General features: G+C 36.2%; 1 protein-coding gene across 5 annotated transcripts in view; it reads right to left on the reverse strand.

Annotated features, from left to right (window-relative positions):
• The window catches only part of CPEB4 (cytoplasmic polyadenylation element binding protein 4), a 106,013-nt gene that overhangs the window by 78,333 nt on the left and 3,319 nt on the right, over positions 1–24,361 (reverse strand). For 3 of the 5 annotated variants that reach the window (XM_064596550.1, XM_045900974.2, XM_045900965.2), the window contains exon 2: positions 8,522–8,603. In XM_064596550.1, coding sequence (XP_064452620.1) covers positions 8,522–8,603 — 82 coding nt within the window. Of the gene's footprint in view, positions 1–1,321; positions 1,443–1,751; positions 2,139–8,521; positions 8,604–24,361 lie in introns of those variants that run through there. The other 2 variants (XM_064596552.1, XM_064596551.1) reach the window with 2 other exon arrangements.

Here is a 24,361-nt window from a genome sequence, read left to right on the forward strand (position 1 = left end):
TTGCTCTTTTCCATCTTTTAACTTTAGTAGTGAGGACAGTGGCAACATGAGGGGAAAAAAATAAGGAGCACTGGGGTAGAGAAATTCACCGTATGAGGCATACGTAGGTGATAAATGAATCAACTGCATACAATATTTAGGTAGAAATTCCACGCATATCAAGGAAGAAATAATTTTGTGGCACAATCGTGCAACGGTTCTGTCCTTCCTGTTACTAAACTGAATACAAAGAGAATCTTGGGTATTTTTATGACAGCTATGAATCAGGTGGTATTGCTTCCCTCCCTCAAAGTCAGCAAATAACATTCAAGGATTATATAACAGGATCAAGGAAAGTCTTAAGACCTTCACAGACAGCTCGCTATTGTACTACTCCATTATCAAAAGAGCTTTCATTATGCAGATATTAGTATACAGGGCTGGTTTAGTCACAAAATGAGAGAGCAAGTCACTTCTCCATAGAATTTTATAATTCAGAAGGGGAAAACAGAAAAATAGTAAGTGACAGTACCAAAAGGTACACTTCTATTATTAAATTGGATGCAGAGCAGCAACAAAATGGATCTCTATAAATACTCTGGACCTCCTTCTACGATGTTTATAGTGTAGAGAGGTCCCTAATATTTAACACTGACAAATTGTTGACAACATCTGAAAACCTTACTACTGAAATGTCATCCTAATTTCATTTCTGAATGGAAAATAATATTAATTTCTGTCCATATTATAATACTTATACTTATTAAGCTGTACACAACACTGTGGAAGTGTAAAACATTACGGGAAAGCACTTGTTACTTTGCTACCTGACTGCTGCTTGTTTTCGAAGTTATTATTTTCTCCATATTTCTAAGTGTTAACTATCACCAGTCCCTGTTCTGAAGGTGTCCAACAAAATTAAGTCAAAACAGCCATAAAATATTTACACAGTTTGTAAAGGAAAAAACAAGTTACTAAGTTAAAAGCCTCTTTTAAAGAAATGTTTATGAACTTGAACCTTCTAGTATTATAAAAAGTTCACTCTCACTTACCCCCCACACCCCCTTTACCTTCACCTCCACCCAGGTAAAATCAGAGATTAACAATGTTTTAAGAGGACCACTCAATTTTCATGGACTCAAAATAAGATTCTTTGTGCTCCATGTTCAGGATTAAGAGGACTGCTTTAGTAATTATGGACCCACATCACAGATGACATAAAACAAACCCCCCCTTTGTGACAACTGCTTATATGACTTTCAGAACAAATAAAAACAAGGGTCAATATTCTATCACAAATGTGTAGAGGACAGAGGGCAAAGGATCACTACTTTCTACTTACCAGTACATGTTAAGTCAGTAACTTGGGCAGAGGAGGATCTGGACACCGCACGAGGAGTGTTTAGTATGAACTGCGCTGGTTTCAGTTCAGAGGCTAGAGTGAGGAGGACTTCAATCCAATGCTATGAGCACATCAGTGTTCACACACATCACATTTTGTTCTCCCAGGCATTCCCCTCCCCCACGTAAAACAAAACAACCAAACCAAAAACAACAGCAATCCCCAATCTGAAAAAGTGTAGTCACACTGTTCAAAATCCACACCTTTGTAAACTCCGCCTACACAGTGCTGTGAGGAATCCAACAAATCCTGACCAGTAGGAAACTAGAAAGGAGACGGTGATTCAAAATTAAGAATACACCCTGCATCCGTAATACAAAGAAAATCATGCCCCACTACTTTGTCCTCTCCTTGCTCACAAAAGAATTACCTCAAGACAGAAGCCCAGGTCCCATCCTGCGGCACAACTAAGCCAAGCAAAAGAGAGAGACTGTTTAGGATGTTCCATTTCAGCAGTCATAAAAGGGAGAGTGCAAAAGAAGAAACCACTTCATTTCTAAACAGCCACACACGAAGCTTGTTGTGGCCGAGTTTAAACTGTCTTCTTTGCTATGTACCTTACTCCATTACTTATGAAGCTTCTAGAAGTAAGGCAATTTTCTACTCTCTGGAGGCCTCGCCCACTCCCCTGCTATGCTGCTTTGAGTTACTTGGTATCATCCAAACAGAGCTAGAAGGAACCGGCCGAGTTCAGGAAGGCTCCAGCAGGGCTTTCAGAGCAGCCGCCTGGCGGACTCTGAATCTTCAAGAAGGGTCTTTAAATATTACCCTTCTTCTTCAAGAAGAAGGGTAATATTTAAAGATCCCCCAGTTCACCAGAAGACATCTGACATCAAGTGATGGTAATTTACTTGGAAGGTGAAATCTGATTAAGAACCACAAGTAAAATGAGCTGGTTTGCACTATCCATTTCTTCTGTATGGCACTTTGTATTGTGCTCTGTTACATCTCCCTTAAAGGAAAATGTCCATTTAGTCCTGTACAAAAGTGATGGAGGAGTGGGGTGCAGGGGAGTGCATAGCAGTCTTTTCTCAAATTGCCAGAGGCAAACTGATTCAACTAGAAAAGGGTTAAATACTGTAAGAAATGATACCCCTCACCACCATTTAAATAAATCATTTTAATATTATAGCGACAGAACTTATTTTAGTAAGAACTCCTTTTGTTTTTTATATTTTTATTGACTCCAAAATTCAAATCTATAACAATGATATTAAATTTAGTCCTACGATGGACTCTGAAAAACAAACTGAGGGTTCTAGAGGGGAAGAGGGTGGGAGGATGGGTTAGCCTGGTGGTGGGTATTGAGGAGGGCACATTCTGCATGGAGCACTGGGTGTTATGCACAAACAATGAATCATGGAACACTTCATCTAAAACTAATGATGTAATGTATGGGGATTAACATAAGAATAAAAAAAAAGTAAAAAAAAATAAAAAATAAAAAAATAAATTTAGTCCTATTTTCAGCAACTTTCATAGAAAGTTTTTGGAGCTATCTCAGTCTACAGAAAGCCGGTATGCAATTTATGTTCTAAAACATCTGTATCAGTCTGCAACATCTGCTCTTTAAAATAGAGAACTACGTGGCTGCAATTTGGAATATAGAAATATTTTAAAAATTGTTCCTCAAAGGAAAATTTAAGGTTTCCTAGTTATTTTTTAACGGTATCTTTTTTTTAAGTAGCACTAACTTTTTTCCTCCCCCTACTGTAAAGATAAAGAATTTAAATTATCCCAACGGTCATTCTCTCACAGTGACATAAAAAAACCTTATACAAAATAAATGAAACAGGCTTTGTGTACTAAACTTTCAACAGAGTTTCATGATTTTCTTCTAGAGAGATCATTATAAATTCTTTTGCTTAGCAACAAAGAAAAGTGGCACAGATGGAATCATCGCTTGCCTACTCATTTAAGCGTTTCAAACAAATCCACAGGAATGAAACTAGTGGGGGGAAGGGCCCCCAAATTTAACGTGCAGTAAAAAATGAAAAACATATATCAAAAATACTTTAAAACGCAAGGTCACAATACCTTCCGCAGTCAGGAATTAAATACATAGTATCTTTGGAGTAGATCCAGCTCTTAAAATAAATTCTTATTAAATGAATACATGAAATAAGTGTGGCAGTAATGTCTAGCTGTATAACATACTCCCACTACTTACTCTCCATATGCAATAGGTTTTTTGGGCACCATAGGATATGTAAAAGACCGGCACCTGAAACAACCTGCATTTCTGAATGCAATCATTATTGCTTACATTCATATCAAGTATTTAAAATGCCTGAAACTCAAGGGGATTGGGTGGATATGTTGAGTTCCCTCTTCCAAAAAATGAAAGCAAGATACATTCTATAATGATATGAAGAGAAAAAGATTCCAATTTCACAATATTTTGAGGAAAAATAAGATATTCTGACTCATAATTTAGTTAATTAATATCTGAAGAACAATTATAATGTTTTGACAATTTACAGATTGCCTTTTTTCTCTCAGTAATTTTGCTGTCTCATTTGGCTTTCTAGTGAAATGAAGCACACTGGTACTAAATTGTTTTCATATATAGGATTTAAAATGCTCAACCACTATTATGAAACTCTGGATTGTTCTACTCCATCTGACATCTGATAATTTTCAAGTACTATTTTTTTTCCGTCTTTATTCCTGTGTGGTCTCCTTCTGCTTCCACTCCATAACTGCTACTTCTTGGTTTATATCTACAGTCTTTTATTTCCTTCCCACACAGAAAAGAAAAAAGGCTCCTTAATTTTCTGAGGTCTTTCCTACTATACACTGAATATAATACCATTTCATGAATCTTTATTTCACTGTGTCCAACCTATGCTTCAGAAGGCTGAAAACAGATGTACTCACATGTGGTTTTAATGTATTTCATGCTGTTCCATTTCTAAACAGTAAGTACCAATTTCACAGGCAAGCAAGGCACAAATAACAGTAAGATACAATATTCCCCAAATGATCAGCTGACTACCTGTAATAGTAAAAGATTCTTCTGTCCAGGTGAAGCAAATACTTGATAAGCCTAATAATTTTGCAGCAATGAGCAAGCTGTCACCTGGGATATCAAAATTCATTTGACCGTCTGTAGCTTAGGCTCCTAGCTTATGAGACTGGGTGTGTAGTAAAGAAAATGAAATCAGTCTCAGGGGAAGAGCTTCTACGGACTGTTACCGGCATTGGTTATGGAGAAGGCAATATACAATTTCGTGGATAAAAATAACATACAGACATGCCAGCTGATCAGAGAAAGGACATGGAGATATGGTAGGGGAGAGGACCCTTTTCCTCCCAAAGGGCTAATCCCCTGTATATGGAGAAAATTATAGTAGCCTTAAAATTCTTAGAGAAACTATTTAAACAGTAAGCAACACTAATATAAATCATGAAATGAAACCCAGGTACTCCTTTTGCACATTTGTTAAAATGTTAAAAAAAGAACATGAAAGGTTTTCAGCAAGCCAGTTGGAATCAATAACACGTTCATAAAGAAACTCAAAAGCTATATTTGAAGGTTCCTAGGCATATTAAGCATTTTGTCTGTTGACTGCAAAAATAAAATTTTAAACTGCACTACATTAAGGGAGTTGTTTTTGTTTTTGTTTTTGTTTGCCCAAAATGAAAAGCAAAATTCAGTTTTCTGTTTGCATTTTAAATCTAAATGAATAATATAGCCATATCAATCCATTCAACTTGTAGTTCTTGTATCAACTCTAGGCTTTATTATTTGAATACATACAACAAATCACATTTCTATGAGGAACTGCAAATGAAGGATAAAAATAAATGAGGTCATTCATAATATACTTTATGAAATTATTTTTAAGATAAAATAAACCCAAATATAAAATTTGCCTCCCTATGATGGGTTCTTTTTTAAAACAGTCAAATTAATCTTTTAACTGAATTCTTATAATTTTTTCCTGAGAGGCATATTATATTCTATTAGTCTCACAGAATCATTGTCCATTTTCTGTGTTCTCCATTTCTAAGGTAGCAGAGCACATGGAGGGGTTTTTATTTTCAAAATGGATTGGCAGGTTTTTATATTTATTTTAAAAGGACAACATGTTGTTTTTAAGATATTCAACTTTGTTATCATCTTTAAACAAAATCTCACAATAGAATCACTGTTAAAATCAAGCATAGCTTTCCTAATAGCTACCTAATCAAAGGAGAGTTTGACCAGAAATGAAGTATTCCCTTGAGCCAAACTACATTTTGTGACAGTGACAGACTAGAGTGACAGACTAGAGTGATATAAAGTTCATCATCTTGGTTTACAAAAAAAAACAAGCATAACTAAAATGTGGCATTTTAGGACCATGAACTCACCTATGAATTCTTTACTGCTCTTTGAAGAAAAAAAAGGGACAAAGTTCATTTGATATGCTTAAGTCACTTTGGCACTTAAGCTTACGTAGAAACTGACTTTCTCATTTGATAAGCATGAAAACAGACTTAATACATATTTAGTAATAATCTGTACCAATTACTGAGTGTTTTCTATGAACTAGGCAGTATGCTGCATTTCATAGATATATCATACCATTTGATATTCACAACCACCACAAACTGTAGTGGCAGAATGGCAGTTTAAATCCAGATCTACCTGACTCTAACACCCATGGCCTTTCCACTCTGCCACACTTCCTTTTATAAATAACTATTTTACAAAACCTTTATGTTCTCAGACTAGGCCAATCAGATTTAATGTTTTCTGTCATCAGACTTAACTTTTCATTATCCCTACAGAATCAGCTTAAAGAAACTTAATTTAAGTAAAAGTTGGTAGAGGAAATTAAAAAGGGAATATAGAATAAAAGCAGAACTTTACACAATGATTTAGCAAACTAGGAGAAGAAATAGAAATAAACCTGAGAGATGTCCTGGCTATATCTAAATCCAGGAAATGCTACTGTTAGTCTTACTAGAATAATGTGTGCAACTCTTATATTTAACCTAAGTACTAGTTAGAGGCTTGCTTCTTAGAAGCAATACATAATAAATGGTTTATATCTGCTACTGTTTGTAAACTGTGTTTTCTCTGAAAGGCCCTTATCATGAAATAAAATAAATAAAATAAAATATCATAAAATAAAAAGAAATAGGCTCTTATAATGAAAATGAGTTCTAATTATTTATTATCCCTAGTATCAAGTACGTAAGAGGCTCCCCCCCAAAAAAGAAAGAAAGAAAGAAAGTTGCTGAAGTCATCTAACACATTAAGAATAAACAAAGTCCTTTACCTTTAACTACTTTTTCTGTACTTAGCTTTTAATTTTGAAATAATTGCAGACTCATGGCAAGTCGCAAAAACAGTACAGAGAGATCCTATATGTCCCTTACCCAGTGTCTTCAAGTGGTGACATCTTACATAACTATAGTACAAACCAGGACACTGACATTGGTACAATCAATCCACAGACCATATTCAAATTTCTCCTTTAGCTAGTTTTTAAGAGTGTGCAGTTTTTCTGGTGCTAGAAAGGGCCTTAGTCTCTCCTCACTTTTCTGATGAGAAAACAAAAAGAAGGGTCAAAGAGGCTGAAATAGTACCCAAAGTCAGAGTGCTAAGAAATGGCAAAAATAAAGCTGACTCTGAATGAGAGATCATCTTTCCTCAGAAACAAGAGTGTGTATTCGGATTAGAGTCACCCATCAGAATTCCAAGAGGAATTCAGTAAAGATCTTCAAAATATTTTTACTTCAAAGTTATCTCAACAGCTGGATGCATATTTTTTTCACATATTATTTTTCATCTCTCCAGACCTCAAACAGCTCTCCTCATCAAAAAATTTACCATTGTTGGTCTGTTGAAAAATACTTAAAAGTTTCATTGCATTAGTAATGTAATAAACCAAACTCAAAGGAAAACCAGGCCAGGCTGGTCATCACTTAAAGTACAGGCTATTTTGCCACCTTTGAACCCAGTGCAAAGCTATGTCTGGCACAAAGCAGGATCATCAACACCGAATGAATGAATGAATGGACGAACGAATGAAGGAACAAATAAACAACTGGGATGACCAAATATACCAAACATTCCAAATTTCTTAAAAAAACAAGCAAAGAAAAACAAGAACAAAAAAACCCTCCTTTCTAATTAAAAGACTTTTGTGCAGAAAAATATTTTATTTTGTGGGGTAGTTTTCACAAAATCAGAGCTGGAAGGGCCCTTAGAGAATACCTCCTCTGGTAATTCTCAATCCTGGTTATCCATGAGCATTACATGAGACATTAAAAACTAACATGCCAAGCCCTACCCCACACCTGGAATGGGGCCCAGGCATCTATATTTTATTTTTAAAGCTTCCCATTATAAGTCCCTTACTGCCATAGTGATTCTAAGTCCCTAATTATAAAGATTAGAAATTGAGGCCTTGGGGTGCCTGGGTGGCTCAGTCGGTTAAGCGTCTGCCTTCAGCTCAATTCATAACCTCAGCGTCCTGGGGTCTCAGCGTGGAATCTGCTTCTTCCTCTCCCTCTACCCCTCCCTGCACTTGTACTCATGCACGCTCTCTCTCTCTCAAAATAAATAAAATCTTAAAAAAAAAAAAGAAAGAAATTGAGGCCTAGTCAAAATGAAATGTCTTATTCAAGATAACACACCTAGTTAGTATTAGAATTGAGACCAGAATCCAAGTAGAAATAGCACTATTTTTTAACATGATCCATAGAAAATATTTCAAGAATACAATTTCATTGGCCATTTTTTGAAATGTGAAACTAGACCAAAAACTCTACCAACACTTTGAACTCTACTAGTGTATAGTCATTGTCATGGGTGGAGAGACATACAGGTTTGAGGCACTGAGCATTTTTTTTGCCTCAGATATAAAAAAATGAGGTACATGGTTCATGTCTTTCCAGTTAACTGCCCACCCTTAGCAATTAGTACTCTTGTAGTTCTCTTAATTGATATTGTGATGGGCGTACAGTGGATACCCATCAAATATGTTTGAGTTTTTAATAAGAGAGGTACATGTATAAAATTGATGGAACTGACTACATACAAAATATGAATCCATAAAATTTGCCATACTGCTCCTGAGATTATATATATAATACAAAATTTTAACTATTCACTAAAATCAAATAGATTTTTAAAGTTACCTTTAATGGAATCATTTTCAGCTCTCATAATGTCAATGAGTGAACTCTCCAGTGAGTGCATATCAAATGTTCTGGGGCGATCCTGTAAACACAAACAGCCACAAACCACTTTTAAAATAGCTTTTAATTGTAAAAGGAGACAATAAGCTGCTTTCAATGGGACACAGATCAAAAAGGCAATTTTACTCCCTCTATGTATAAGGTACATTATTACTGCATTTTATTTTTTAACACTTACAAAACATCAAAACCACAAAAGTAGCCAAGGCTCAGCAAAGAGTGATTTGATTTCTAATAATTATTTCAATAAAAGCATTATTTTTACTAATAAAGCAGAGGCAACTAAAACCAGTTTCCATATAGTCAACAACATGAAACAAATGTAAAATAAAATTCATAATCTTTGTCTGCCACTTAAGATTGCAGTAACATGGCAAAACTTTCCAAACTTGCTCCAGCAGTCATGTACTGCGCTGCCATTCAGCAGATACTGCTACTGAATAGCAATATTCAGAATAGTTATTCAGAATAGCTATATTTTCTTATAAACCAAAATGTGAAAATAGTTATCCAAGGTCTATAAGACCACTAAGTGGCAAAGTAGTCTTCATTTTGTTGCCATTAAAATTAAAGGGAAGACAGGGTGTCAACACTGTTGGTCTAAACCCTGGCTTAACAAAATGCATTTCAAGAGTGGGTGAGGAATCTTAAAATATACAATGACCCAACTGCTCTGGCATTCTTCCAGAGGAAAAGTACTAGAAATAACTAAAATTAAAGTGTGGCTTGATAAGTGAAAAGTAAGAGATGAAACATTTTAAGAAGCAGTAATACAGATTTCTGACCCACCTCAAGAATAAAACTGGTGGTACACACATGGACACAACTGCAAGAATATTAAAGAAAAAAGGGGCTTCCACAGGAATTTGACAAGCAGAATTCTATAACTTTCTTTTCAGCTTTATTTTCTCTTACATTACTTTTTTAACTCAAAGCTTCGGCTTTTTAAAAAAGTTCACCTGATTTTATCCCCCACCCTTTTTTAAACTTTAAACTTTTTTTAAACTTTCTCCCTTTCCTAGCTAACTTCTAGAACCTTAAGGCTGATAGAGTACATTCTCCACTGGACAGCATTTTTTGATCAACCTGACATTTCTCCTCTGTCCTTCCATAACACTACTTGTCTTATTTCCCTGAAATAGGGATCACTTCTCCTGACCCCATCCCACCATGCAGGTAATCAGAATGTTCACTGAATTAATTGTTTTACGATACCAATTTTTTTTCACCTCTGTAACTTCAGGAGTCCAAAGACAGTTATATTTGCTATAATCCAATATTTAAAACAGAGTATTACAGGATTTTTCCGGTGGGGGGGGGTGTGTGTGGAGAGGATGAAGATGGGGATGGGGAGCAGGTGCCTTAACATGCTATTCTGCTCTGAACTGGTATGACTCCCTCCAGAACATCTTTCCCACTTTTATTCTTGATTCTTTCCTTATCATCTTCATCTACTCAACATGGTCAATAGAGAAGAAGGAGGACACATGGTCAGAATCAGAATTTCTAAAGGTTAGTGTTCACAAAAAGGAAAATACTGTTCTGGTTTTTTTTTTTTATCCTTCTTCATCTTAAGCACTGAATTAAATCAAAACTTGTATTGCATATTCTTTTGGAAGCAAAGTGGATTTGAGGCAAAATTTGAGAAAGAAGTTAATACGAAATTCCACTCATTCTACAGTTATTAGATTTGTCCTCTGTTCTGAAATCTATGAACCACACCCATAACCAGGCCAGCCACTCTACTATCTCCAATATAAAACCAATCTTGGAGGCAATAATTCTCGGTGTCTAGTAACTTGTCTATGTCCTTGGCCAGTTTCCCAAGGGTAGGAAGTTATATCTTACATCAAATGTTCCCAATGTATACAACTCCACAGGGTGACAGTATGCCAAGATATTCATCTCCTAAGCCCACAGGACTGACAGATGCGGTAGGAACTCCCTAGCAGATGATGTCTGCTTCAATATTATGTTTTCTAGGTGTGCCATGAGGTGACACAGGTTGAGAAACCTTGTCCTACATTTCTGTATCACTGTGCCTCACACAGGACCTGACAGGTAGAAGGTACACATGTTTGCTAAAGCAATGAATAAATGAATTCCTTCAAGTAATTTCGTAAATGTTTAAAATATTTCTTTCCTTCTACTTCCTTAAGGTTTGTTTTTTATATTTTCCCACCCTGCTGTAGCGTTGTAGGTTTTCTTTTGCCAAAATAACTGTAATGGGTAGTGTGGTAGGGGGTACTCAGCTTTTTTTTTTTTTTTTTTTTTTTAATGCAACTAAAGCAGTAAGCAACCTTGTGAATTTCCAGAACTTGCATTTTGCCAATCACTGAATAACAAGATCATTGAAGAGAAGCAATTGATAAAGAATATTACACAGTGTGTTTTGGTTTATGACAGCTGTGTCCATTAAATAAAGAAGCTTCCTTTTTACCTCTGAGTTTCTAAATGTGGTACTGGAATTTTAGCAAAGCCACTTTGTTACTCTCTCCCCCCACATATTGCCTGAAACATAGATTTTTGCTAAGATAATGTCCACAACAGCCAAACTGTGGAAAGAGCCAAGATGTCCATCGACAGATGAATGGATAAAGAAGATGTGATATATATACAATGGAATATTATGCAGCCATCAAAAGGAATGAGATCTTGCCATTTACAACGACGTGGATGGAACTGGAGGATATGCTGAGCGAAAAAAGTCAATCAGAGAAAGACATGTGTCATATGACCTCACTGATATGAGAAATTCTTAATCTCAGGAAACAAACTGAGGGTTGCTGGAGTGGGGGGTGGGGTGGGAGGGATGGGGTGGCTGGGTGATAGACACTGGGGAGGGTATGTGCTATGGTGAGCACTGTGAATTGTGCAAGACTGTTGAATCACACATCTGTACCTCTGAAACAAATAATGCAGTATATGTTAAGAAAAAAAAAAAAAGAAGATAGCAGGAGGGGAAGAATGAAGGGGGTGAAATCGGAGGGGGAGACGAACCATGAGAGACGATGGACTCTGAAAAACAAACTGAGGGTTCTAGAGGGGAGGAGGGTGGGGGGATGGGTTAGCCTGGTGATGGGTATTAAAGAGGGCACGTTCTGCATGGAGCACTGGGTGTTATGCACAAACAATGAATCATGGAACACTACATCAAAAACTAATGATGTAATATATGGTGATTAACATAACAATTAAAAAAAGATTTTTGCTAAGATAACCCCTGACTTCTAATTGGTGGAATACATTAAAATTAAAATCCTAAATGAAATTTTTAAATTTTCAAGTAATGCTTTATAGGATTAAAAACAAACCCTTTATCCTTTTTATACTTTGTCATGATTTAATACAAGAGTGACAAATAAATACCAATATACAAACTCTGATCAACTGGTATAGACCCTCAGATGCAATGTGTTGGGAAGGATTTTCAGGCTTTGTATGGATTCAGAAGAGAACAGGGTCTGGACAGATTGCTGATGATTTAAGTGCAAGGTACAGGACCCAATGGCACAGTTACCACATTCTTGCCAACCCTTGCCAATATGTATTCTTCCCCACAGTCCAACCTTATTATAATTATTATAAATGACTACATTTGTATAACATTTTATTTCTTATGATGCTTTGGCAATTCAAAGAGTTCAAAAGCCACATATTTTGTCAAGTAAACATTCTGTTCTCAGAGAGGGTCTAAAGTTTATCCTTCTTGATTTATTCCCTCTCACTGATCTTTTCCAACCATTTTTAACCTCTAATTAAAAACAAAAGCAAAAAACTAAAATGTAAGTGTGCCACTAGGAAATAGGTGGAGGAGTAGAAACAAATAAATAAACCCAAGGAATAAGAACAGCAGCACAAACGATGCTGGTTTTCCTACCCGATAGAGTGTCAAATCAAGAGGGCTCTGACTGCCATATTTCATTCTCTGATTTTACCCGTATTGATTGCTAATTGGGCCAAATATCATAATCACTTATCTATTTTCTTGGATCCATTTCCCAGAAAGTAAACTAACTATAAAATAGAAACCTTGCTAAGTGACAACTCTTCTTGATTGAATGTGAGCTGATAACCAAAATATGAACATCAGCATAAATCAGAAGAATGAGCATTAGACACTAGGAAGCCCCAACTCCACCACTGGTGTGTCAGGTGAGCTTGGGCCCTTTCATCTTCTAGACCTTTGCTTATCTGAAGAAGGAAAGAGTTTGATTAGATCTCTAATGTCCTTTTCCTAACTCCAAAATATATTTGTATTCTAGCTTCCTGACATCCTTAGCTTGTGCTCTCCCAAGATTTAATTTAAATTATAGTGATGAGTATGGCAGGAAGCAAAGCGTAAAGGAGAATGACTAATAAAAACTCATCACTCTGTGCCCACAAGAAGGTGAGGGTCAATCACAGGTTAATAAGAAAATGAACCCTTGGGGCGCCTGGGTGGCTCAGTCGGTTAAGCGTCTGCCTTCAGCTCAGGTCATAATCCCAGGGTCCTGGGATCGAGCCCCGCATTGGGCTCCCTGCTCCGCGGGAAGCCTGCTTCTCCCTCTCCCACTCCCCCTGCTTGTGTTCCCTCTCTCGCTGTGTCTCTCTCTGTCAAATAAATAAATAAAATCTTTAAAAAAAAAAAAAGAAAGAAAATGAACCCTTAGCGTCTTAGGACAGTCACTACATCTTCTTATGCTATACATAATGCAAAATAACAAGCTTTTTAAATAAAAAAATTTACTTAAAACAATTGGTCGAAGTGGGATGCCCTGATTTCAGATAATAGGAGCAAAGAATCTATCGTGAAACAAAAAAACACCAGCAACCAAATTTGCTTCAAGCCACCTTCGCCAGTTTCTCTCGGCAGCCTAAAGGGAGAAAAGGGAGAAAAACAGAACTACCTTTTATTGAGCATCTACTAAGTACCTGCCTTTATTTTAGGTACTTTATTAATACTGTCTTAATTAATACCGCCTTATAAGTTAGATGGCATTATTCCTGTTTTAATGATTAAAACTAAGACCAAGGAAAATTCCATAATTACTGCACAGACAGGTTTCTGCATAGTTCAGCAGCTTAGTCGGGATTCAAGCCTAAGTCTCCCTCCAAAGCAGGCGATAATTCCTTGGGTAAGGTAATGGTCATGGCAGTCAAAGGACCACTCTAATTAAGACATACATTTGAATGAATGAGATATTCTGCTATAAAGGTCCTGGGAGCAGGAACACGCTGGCAAGTGCCCAGCAAACAGCAGGCACTCAAATATTTCTCCATAAATCAAAAAAAGAACAAAATGTATATATAAGAATAATATAGGAATGATATCAGAGGTACTAAAAAGGTAAGAAGTCTGGGGTGTCTGGGTGGCTCAGTCGTTAAGTGTCTGCCTTCGGCTCAGGTCATGATCTCAGGGTCCTGGGATCGTGCCCCACATCGGGCTCCCTGCTCAGCAGGGAACCTGCTTCTCCCTCTCCCACTCCCCTGCTTGTGTTCCCTCTCTCGCTGTGTCTCTCTCTGTCAAATAAATAAATAAAATCTTAAAAAAAAAAGAAGATAAGAAGCCTGATAAGATATTCCTTCTTCCTATTGAGGTGACAAACAGATGTGGTGCACAAATTAGAAAGCTACCACAAATGCCTCTCTAGGTTATCTACTGCCAACCACAGAAGTAAAAGTGGTAGGAACAGTAGCAATAATAATGATAATAGCAGCAGCTATCAAGTTCTAATGCTTTACATGCGTGATCTTATTTATTCCTCACAAAAATCCTACACAATTAGGTATCCCATTTCACAGATGAAGAAACGGAGGTTGAGAGTGATTAAATAACTCTATCAATGCAAAGTAAGTGGAAGGGCAGAATTTGAACCTAGGCCTTCTGACTCTACAACATGTGAGCTTAATAATCATGAATGAAAATAGAAGAGCACCAATTATCTTCAAGGCTCAGCAAAGCAAACTTGATTACCATACTTAGATCTCATACAAGTCAATATGAAAATCAAAGTTGGTAAAAAATAAAAATAATAATGTTCTGATAAAACAAATTAGTATTTCAAAAATCAGAACCCATGACTGCCATGGCAAAATAGGAAGACTTACATCAGCAAATAGCTGATGACATGACTTTTCCTAACATTCCAGAAGTAGCCAAAAGAAACATGTGAACCTGTTGGTCTATTACCAACAGGAAGAATAACTACACTGCAATTATATCACAAACCAAAATCATCATTCATGGCTTTTTTTTTTTTTTTAACATCCAAATGGATACTCTAAGCCAGTGTTTCTCATACTTGAGAGCATATCAGAATCATCTGGAGGTCTTGTTAAATCATAGAGTACCCATAAAGTGTCTCATTCAGTAGGTCTGGGTAGGGTCCAAGAATTCACATCTCTAACAAGTTTCTAAGTGATGCCAGGGACCACATTTTGAGAAGCACTGAGTTAAGCAATTACATTCAACAGGTTAATTTCCTTAGGCAGGTGGCATTGTCACTTGTAGCTGACTGGCCATGATATAGTTCAGCTTAAATATTCTACATCAACCATTTTAAGGTTTCCACATGAAGAGGCAGCCCTTGCTCTCAGAACCTAAAACGAAGCCCTCTCCAAGCTCTCAGATGCCCAACTTGAAAAAAGATTACAATCAAGTTCAATTTCAACAAATCAACCACCATGACCACTCTATTATTGGTCTTGTCTTTTTATGTTTGAGTTAGTATGTTTTCCCATCACTAGATGGGGTCTAAAACACACAAAGTACTTAACTGAATATAACACATCATTAAGAACCAAAGTCAAAAGTCAGCTACTCCCTTAAATCACTCTCTCCCTATAAAGACAGACATTACTGTGATCGTCACTTCCCAGACAGCTATGTATCTGTATCAGCTGATGAGGTTTCTCTTTCTGACTTAAACTTTCCCTAGTGAAGAAGGGAAAAGAAAATATTTTGGTTTGAAAGTTAAGTATATGCCAGTATGTCAGCTGCCAAAATAAATACGAAGTTTGAAATGCCAGTGAGCCCATAATTAATCAAAGGTACTACAGGAGTTTTAATCTGAGATTTGCCAAAATGTAAATGTTCTTCTTGGATTAAATATTTAAGACCACAGGCATCAAAAATTGACTACATAGTCAACTTTCAAGATTCCACTTCCAGATGATCCTCACATCCCTGTGCAGGCACAAGTCCCTTTTTCCCCATCCCCCTAGCACGATGCCATTCCATATGATGTTGACAGTTCCCTTACAGCTACCCCCCCAGTGGACTGTGAGTACCACTCACCTCTCCATAGCCACAGACTGTAGCATATGTGAAGCATACTGTAGTCCCATCATCATCACCGCCACCATTATTAAAGTGGCTAACATGTCCCTCCTGGTTCAGTGTTGTGCATCTTATATGAATTATGTATGATTTACATACATTTGTTCCTCACAACCATCATGTAAAGCGTATACAAGTATCATCCCCATTTTAGGCAAATAATGCTATACGAAGTTAACTAATCGCTCTCAAAGTCATACAGTAAGTGGAGGAGCCTGACTTCAGAGCAGAAGCTCAGAAAAGTGGTTCATTTAAATAAGCCTCATCATGACCTCGAAATTTCAATTTATAAACAAACACCTGGCAGATATGACGTCCTTCACTATACACAGGGCCTGAATGCTGAGAACGAGGGTCAGAGGTTAAAGTCAAAGAGGTAATTATCTAAAGTAAAAGAAACCACATTCAGTAGCATCTTGTATTTCTGAACATGTTCCCTCTTAGTCAGTACTTTCTTATTATGATGCTTAATAATGAAGGCAGAATCTTATAGACTGTAGGCTACTAAATGCTCCCTATAAAAAACTATAACTAAATAAATGAATGTCTTTGGTGTATTACCCCGATTGGAGCAACAGTTCTGTTTGCTCCCATGTGAACTGATGAATCAGATCTCTTCAGAAAGCCTTTGAGAAAACTTTCTTTAATTCCACCTTCATTAAATAAACAACTTATTTTGAGCATTAGAAATCCTTAAAATCGTAAACATTTCTTGTCACACCACTTAACTGAATTTAAAAAAACAAACTGCCATTCCAGACTTGCTTAGTCAGTTCCTGGATCAACAGACCCCTTCTTCTCTTGACTATGTGTACATTCTCACCTTGCCTGGCAGAGAGAAATAATTAAAATCTATTCTATTCCAAGGGACACCTGAGTGGCTCAGTTAAGCATCTGACTTTTGATATCAGCTCAGGTTATGATCTCAAGGTTGTGAGATCAAGCCACACGTCAGGCTCCCCACTAGGTGTGGAGCCTCCTTAAGATTCTCTCCCTCTCCCTCTGTCCCCCACAACATGGCTCTCATGCTCTCTCTCTAGAAAAAAACAAACGAACAAAAACAAACAACAAAATACTATTCTATTCCAACACCTGAGTTTAAATTACCACTTATTAGACAAGTGATCTTGACATCACAGAATCTCTGAACCTTGGTTTCATCAGCAAAATGAGGATGATACCCCTCCCTTATAAAACTGGTAAGGAGAAATGAGATAAGGTATCTGACAGATTGTACAAAAGGTGCAGCAGTTAGTAGATCCATTCAATAAACATTCCCTCTGCCCCTCCTCTCTCTGGTGAAATGGCAAAAGAGCCTGAAATTAACATATTAAGTTAGATATTGTTATATCTGAATAATTCAGCTATTCTGTGCTATTTCCTGTAGCCCATTTTCAAAGGAAAATGAAACAGAAAAAAATATTCCTCCTACATAATAAGCTACTCAGGGCAAGAAGTCACTCATTTCAGGAAAACAGGTAAATACTACTAAAACTCAACCCTAAGGAATGAAGTCATTTAGACCCTTCTGGCCCTTCCTCTGTTCTATGTCTGCTGGGCCTGATCAGGGTCCAGAGTCAGCAAAGAAAATGGCCACCCAAATGCACAATCTTTATTCCTAAACTGAGGTTTGCTTGTGTTCTGTAACCTATGAAATCTCTCTTGTGAGCCTTGAGAGCAATGTCAAAAAGCAGCCTATGCCCAGTGTCAGCCTTTGTGGGCCCTCATAGTTCCCACCCCACCCCCATCCTTAGCTCTCCAGAGTTTCCTGAGCAGAAGGCACTTCTAAACACCCAGGTACAAAGAAGTCACCAGACTGTACACGTCACGAGGAGAAGGAGCATGCTTGCCTTGGTCATGTATTCCCAGCATATGGGCCATTGAAAGTATCAAACATTTATAGGTTGAAAGAGAGCAAGAGGTGAAAAAGTTTGATGTAGTCCAAAGGCCAGCAAAAGGCCCCAAACCTCTAAATTCTTCTTTAAAAACAAAAACAGACAAGCAAAAATACAACCAAAGAGCTCCCAGCTCCCTGTCCTTTCAGAGATCCTTCCCACAAGTCCATGGAAGCTCAAACCTGGGCTAAGAAGGTAAGAATAAGCTGGAGAAAGGAAAACTAGAGAATCTCCTCCCAAATTTTCAGTCACCAATTGATGTTTTAGCACTTTTGTTGGATCTCTCACCCCTCCCTTATTTATTTTTTTTATGGCCATGTGACCACCAACAACTTCTCTGTCCAGAAGGGAGGAGATGAGGCCAGCAGTGATTTCCTTAGAGATTAGTACCAGCTTGAGTGGTGAAACAAGCTGAGCAGGTGCAACAGAAATGTGGGCCTTGCTTAGGTTTCTATCTTTTCTTAAAAACCACTAGGAAATTTCTTTGTTGTTGTTTTTATGGGGAGAAAAAAAGACTCCAGCACTTACAATTGGAATGATACAATCTCTGGGAACTGCTTTAAAATAACATGAAAGGGGAGAAGGTTAGGAAGAAGACAGAGGAGTTTGTCCAGGAGTCGATCATTGTTGAAGCCAGATGATATGCACATGGGGTTTGTTATACTATTTTGCCTATTATTGAATATGTTTAAATTTTTCCCTAATAAATTTAAAAGACGTGAGGGAAAACACTTTACCAAAATAGAGACAGGGAAAAAAAGAAAAAAAAACGGTTGGTCACTAAATTTTTTAGCAGTGTTCAAGAAAACGAGGACATCATCTAGCCTGATTCCCACTATTATTTAAGTACAGTGACTTTATTTTAAAAAATTATAGTTTAGTTTATGAAATTCTTCTTTAAAATTATGCTCGAATTACCATATACAAGTTATACCATATTTAATATTTTAAGAATATGTGCTATTTTCAAGATTTTGAATTAATATTTCTATTTGATGACCAGTCAAAGCAAACAAGAAAATGAAGGATCAGGAAGGTTAAGTAGCTTGCCCTAGGTCATATAGTTGGTAAGTGGCAGACCCATATCTGGAACCCAGATCTGACTTCCATACTATAATCAGGAGATTTTTCTGAATAGCAACATTCTTATGCTCACTTTTTTTTTTTTAAGGTTCTGACAGATGTAAGATGACAACAGCTATTTTACTGACTAGCACTAGATGCATTCCTCAAAAACATCTGGAAGGACTACTATTAAAAGTATGTTACATAATATTTAAATATAAATATGGCTTTAGAATGTATAATACTGAGGGATTAGCTATAACTTAGTTTAGATATATAAAAAAATAATGATTGGGATATTTCTGGTAATTATTCAGCAAACAAAAATTGCCCAATCTAAATACAATATGAAAAGTACTTGTACATCTTAAGACTTTGAACTTTAATAATTCAGTTTGCAAACATGAGAGAGGACCTATAAGTGGCTGATGGAGTTTCTTCCTTGACATGTAATGAGACCTGAACTCGACTACCCATAGGTTAAAGTTTGCCTTTTGTGGTACCATTTTGCCACAAGACTTAAATAAGCACATGCTGCATACAAGTAATACATTTATAAATGTGACCATTAATAAAATATTTGAAAATACCACACTGTTTTTTTATACCTAAAGTTGGATCTGTTAATTTGCCTTAAAGTTTAAAACAGCTCATAGATTAAAATGACAGGAAATTATCAGTTGCTAATGTGTTTATAATGAGGAAAAAAAGCATGTTTAGTATCATTCAGGGATTAGCACAGATCAAAAATACATTATAAACCAAACCAAAACAACTTTTATAAGATATCTAGGCTTGTCCCTAGTCCATAACATTGGAGGTGCTCAATAAATATGTACTAAATAGGTTAATTGGGCGCCTGGGTGGCTCAGTTGGTTAAGCAACTGCCTTCGGCTCAGGTCATGATCCTGGAGTCCCGGGATCGAGTCCCACATCGGGCTCCCTGCTCAGCGGGGAGGCTGCTTCTCCCTCTGACCCTCCCCCCTCTCATGTACTCTCTCTCATTCTCGCTCTCCCAAAATGAATAAATAAATCTTTAAAAAAAATAGGTTAATTAAAATATAAAAAACAATACTGAATTCCAGGATAAAAGCTAAAATATACCCAATTCAAACCTATGGTAACTCTTCCTATCTCTTATCCAAAAAAATCACAAATTCTCCTTTGAAATAGTCTCTTTTAATGTATACAAAAGCAATCAAATGTTCTAAATTTCTTAAAATAACCATAGGCAAAATCTTTCAAAATACTGAAAGATGTAGTCTACCAATACTAATGAAAGTTTAGTTATATACAATTATAAAACTTCTCAAGAAAACTGATTAATTCTGCTAAATGTTTTATCTGTCCTAGGTTACATCTAGCTTATTCAAAAGAGTACTCTAAGAAGTAAAGTACATATAATAAGATAAGCAATACAAAGGACTGTTCAAAATCTTTCATAGATACTATATTTGTAATTAATTTCATTATTTTACAAATTTTAGAGAGGCATACTTTAAATTAAAAAAAAATTTAAGCTACCTACTATGGCCACATACTTAAGGTGCCTCACAAAAACCCTTCACTATTGGGTATTATTACCTTGATGAGGTTTTCTTCCTGAATTTAAGCAATTTGCTCAAGGTCACAAAGCTAATTACAGTGCAGAGTCAAACTCAAGTCTGCTTGGATCCAGAGCTTATGTTTCACTCTACTACATGTTTGGCCTCAGAAAATAAACCTATCTCAGTAATTATTCAAGTTTCACCTTCAGAAAGTGATTAAAAATAGGACTATACCTTTATTATTCTATCTACTAAGAATTTTCTGAAAACCTGAAAGTGGAACTCTTTCTGTTTCAATAATATAAAATGTGATGAGAATCTATACTAAATTTGAAGTGAAAAAAATTACAGATTGCTATAAATTTATCATGGTAAAAATATACTTTAATTTCTGCAAGAGTAATTTTCTTTGAACAATTAAATATAAAATGAGTTTGTCAGGAAATATTAAAACAAATGCTCATGTTATGAGCTCCCTGCCTTAAAGAGAAACGCATTATACACATTATCTTATCTGTGATGGGACTAAAACCTGAGGTACAATGTAGTGCTGAAAAAAATGTGATAATGGATCTTCAAGCTAATTCTCCTTATAGCATGATAAAGTCATAAAAAAAATAAATATAGGCTATAAAATTTAAACTAGGCATATGTTAACTTTAAGATTACTTTTCCATTTCTTTCTCATGAACACCAACAAGGATTATTCTTAAAAGCATAAACCCATGAACTAAGAGCATCTTTCTAGTTGCAACAGTTCACTAAGCTAGCTATCAACAGGTTTTTCCTGAAAGGTGTGGAACAATGTGTTGATCATATTCCATGGCTTCTGTGAAGACAACAAAAAGTAATCAAAAAACACTACCCCGCCCAAGTTTTGATTCCATCAGAAAAGCAATTAAACCTAGTTCAAAGGCTTTCTACAAAAAGGCATAAAATTGTACTTGGTATGCTTTACCAAGTTTTTTCTCAATTATGCTGGAGCCAAAACCATCCAACCCATACTTTATAATAAAGAAATTAATTTCCCTTCTTCTAATATAAATAAATACAAAGTCAAAGAAAATGTTTCCCATACAAAGATCCCTCCTGGGACTATATAAAAAACCAAAAAGTGTAATGAGGTTATACTTAGACAATTGTAATAATTCACCATGACTTTCAGAACTGAAGCAACGCAGTAACTTTCTATTTTCAAATATTAGATGCCATATATAATTTTAAGGATCAATAAACTGACAACACAAGCAGAGTTATTAAAGTGACATGAATTATTTGCCTGGCTAAGACAACAAATCCATGGTGACTGTGTCTGAAGTCAGAGCAAATGGGTTCTAAATCCTAAAATGTCTCCCTATCAAGTTTTAGGGATGGTCTTTGTGAAAGATTTTGTCTACCCTCCTCCTTTTTATTTTTTCATTTTTTATTTTTTTTTGCCTACTTCCTGGTTTTTAGCTAATGGAGGTGTGAGCATAACTGAGCTGAAGATAAGAGACTATCAGAATATACTCTACACAATTCTCCTTTACTTTCCTGTAAGGACAGAAGATCTAGGCACCCCTCCAAAGAAGTGCTGTATTCAAATAAAATTATTGGCAAGTGCCCCAATATATCATTTGGTTTGGACACTGGAATTCCAGGATGTGTTTGGCAGGACATGGGAGGATTTTTTTCCCCTTAATGTAAGGGTCAAAACAAACATTGCCCAGTATTAGTTACGTACCAGGTAAATTCTTTCCTTTCAATAATACTAATATTATAATGTAGCCATGTATACTGCTGGATCCTGTCATTTCTGTGGTGTATTTCCAGATCTCTCTATAACACCTAAGGAATTCTTGACAAAGCCATTAAAACTGAACTACTAACATCTGTAAAATTTCTTTCCTAAAATTAATAGTGTTTAGGGTAATAGATTTAAATAAGATGGCAGCAGTTCAAAGTGTGGTTGTGTTTGCAGCAATTTCAATTTCACAGGAGCTCACCTCAGGACCATAAGGAACTTAGACATCACCTCCGTCACCCCCGCATTTTATGGAGAAACTGAGGCCCCCAAATGTTATACTGATAGGGCAAAGAGCACACCTAGTTTCCAGGCTCCCAGTCAAATAAATGTTCCTTCACGTTTTTCATATCAAATTTAACCAAGTAATTCATACCAACCCAAAACTGTATTTTTTTTTTGCCAAAACCAATTCAAAAGAGTAATTGTTAAAACACACACACATGCACACACACAGAACTACATACATTAAGTAAGCATACAGTATTCAGTTTACTAACTTGTGATTTTTTCAAAACCCAAAACTCCAGTGTGACTTTCAAATCACCCCCACACTTGCTCCTGGCTCCCTGAACCCTCCCTCCTGTTTCTAAAAGTGGTGGGGGATGATGAGCAGAAATCAACAATTTACTTTCTAATCCTACCATATTTGAGCCAGGTATATTGACTCATCCTTTTTCCATCCTCAGCATAAGACAACAACAATTCTAAGGGAAGAGTTAGTTTCTAACAGTTTTTTAGTAGCAATCTTAAGTTAATTTTATTTTTATTTATTTATTTTTTTAAGATTTTATTTATTCATAAGAGACAGAGAGAGAGAGGCAGAGGGAGAAGCAGGCTCCCCGCTGAGCAGGGAGCCCGATTCGGGACTCCATCCCAGGACCCTGGGATCGTGACCTGAGCCGAAGGCAGACGCTTAACCATCTGAGCCACCCAGGCGCCCTTAAATTAATTTTATTATTGTTTCATAAACCAGCTTAATCTCCAACTAATCCAAAAGATTTCACATGTAAACACATTCCATTAGCCCCCCAAAATACTGAGAATATGCATGTATACAGTTCATTTATTTTCTGAAATTTTATTTTTCCCAAAGCAAACCTTCATCAAAAGTCTATAAACTGAGAACGGAAAATAAACCATGAGGTCATATAAGTTCAGTCATATAAGTTTGTTCTGTCAGTGTACTGTAGCAAAATGAAAAAAGTGTATTCAATTCTGAGCCAATCTTAATCCAGTTAAAATGTATAAAATGCCACCTTAGATTTAAAAATTAGCAACAAATGAGTAATTCAAAAAAGTCACCTTTGCACTAAATTTTCTTTAAATTTACGTTCAAAAGAATATTAAAAGCAACTTTTTAAAAATAGACTTCATGAAATTACCAATGTCTAAAAGCCTTTTACCTAGCTACTAATGCAAGATAATTGCTCTTCAGTTTCAGTAAAAACCCTTTTTAAAAGCAAAAGCCAACAGCTTTCTGATATGTAGGCAAAAAAATTATTTTTAAAAATCTAAAACTAAATCAAGTATTTTAAGATACATCCTAACTATTCCACCTGAATCCTTCAGGGAAGGGACTTTTAATTCCTTGGAATGACACAGGATTCTCTTAGCAAACTTGCCCTCCCACTAAGCAAATTATTAATCAAACAGATAGTTCTGCTTGTGCTGACATCATATTTGGGGACATTGCAACTGTCTTGTAATCTGTGTTAGTCCTTGCAGAAAGATCTCTAAAATAATCCTCTATCTGTGGCACATGTGTATATACATATACATATGTGTCTATACAGATATATATTTTAATCCTTGTTTTTTAACCTAGACTTTGTACTCTTATCAGCAGTGTGCTTTTGGGCAAGTTATATCTTTCTGATACTCAATTTTCTCATCTGCAAAATGGGGATAATAATAGAACTTACCTTGTGGGGTCACTGTGAGGACTGATTCAATGTTAGCTTATTATCCCATATAAATTTCCTAAACACATATAAACAATCATACCTTCAAATATACAAACTCAGTGGGGCATCTGATGCTCAATTAACTATGAAATTTCCTTTATCTCATATCTATCACCTAGACTGGCTGCTCATTAATTCAAAAACATCAAACCATGTGACTCTTGCAGAATAAGGATACACTGGTGGCAAGAAAGACAAGTGA

This window comes from Mirounga angustirostris, unplaced genomic scaffold (genome assembly GCF_029215605.1).
Source record: "Mirounga angustirostris isolate CCGP_5_RB_7025 unplaced genomic scaffold, mMirAng1.0.hap1 SCAF_7, whole genome shotgun sequence".
NCBI lineage: Eukaryota > Metazoa > Chordata > Mammalia > Carnivora > Phocidae > Mirounga > Mirounga angustirostris.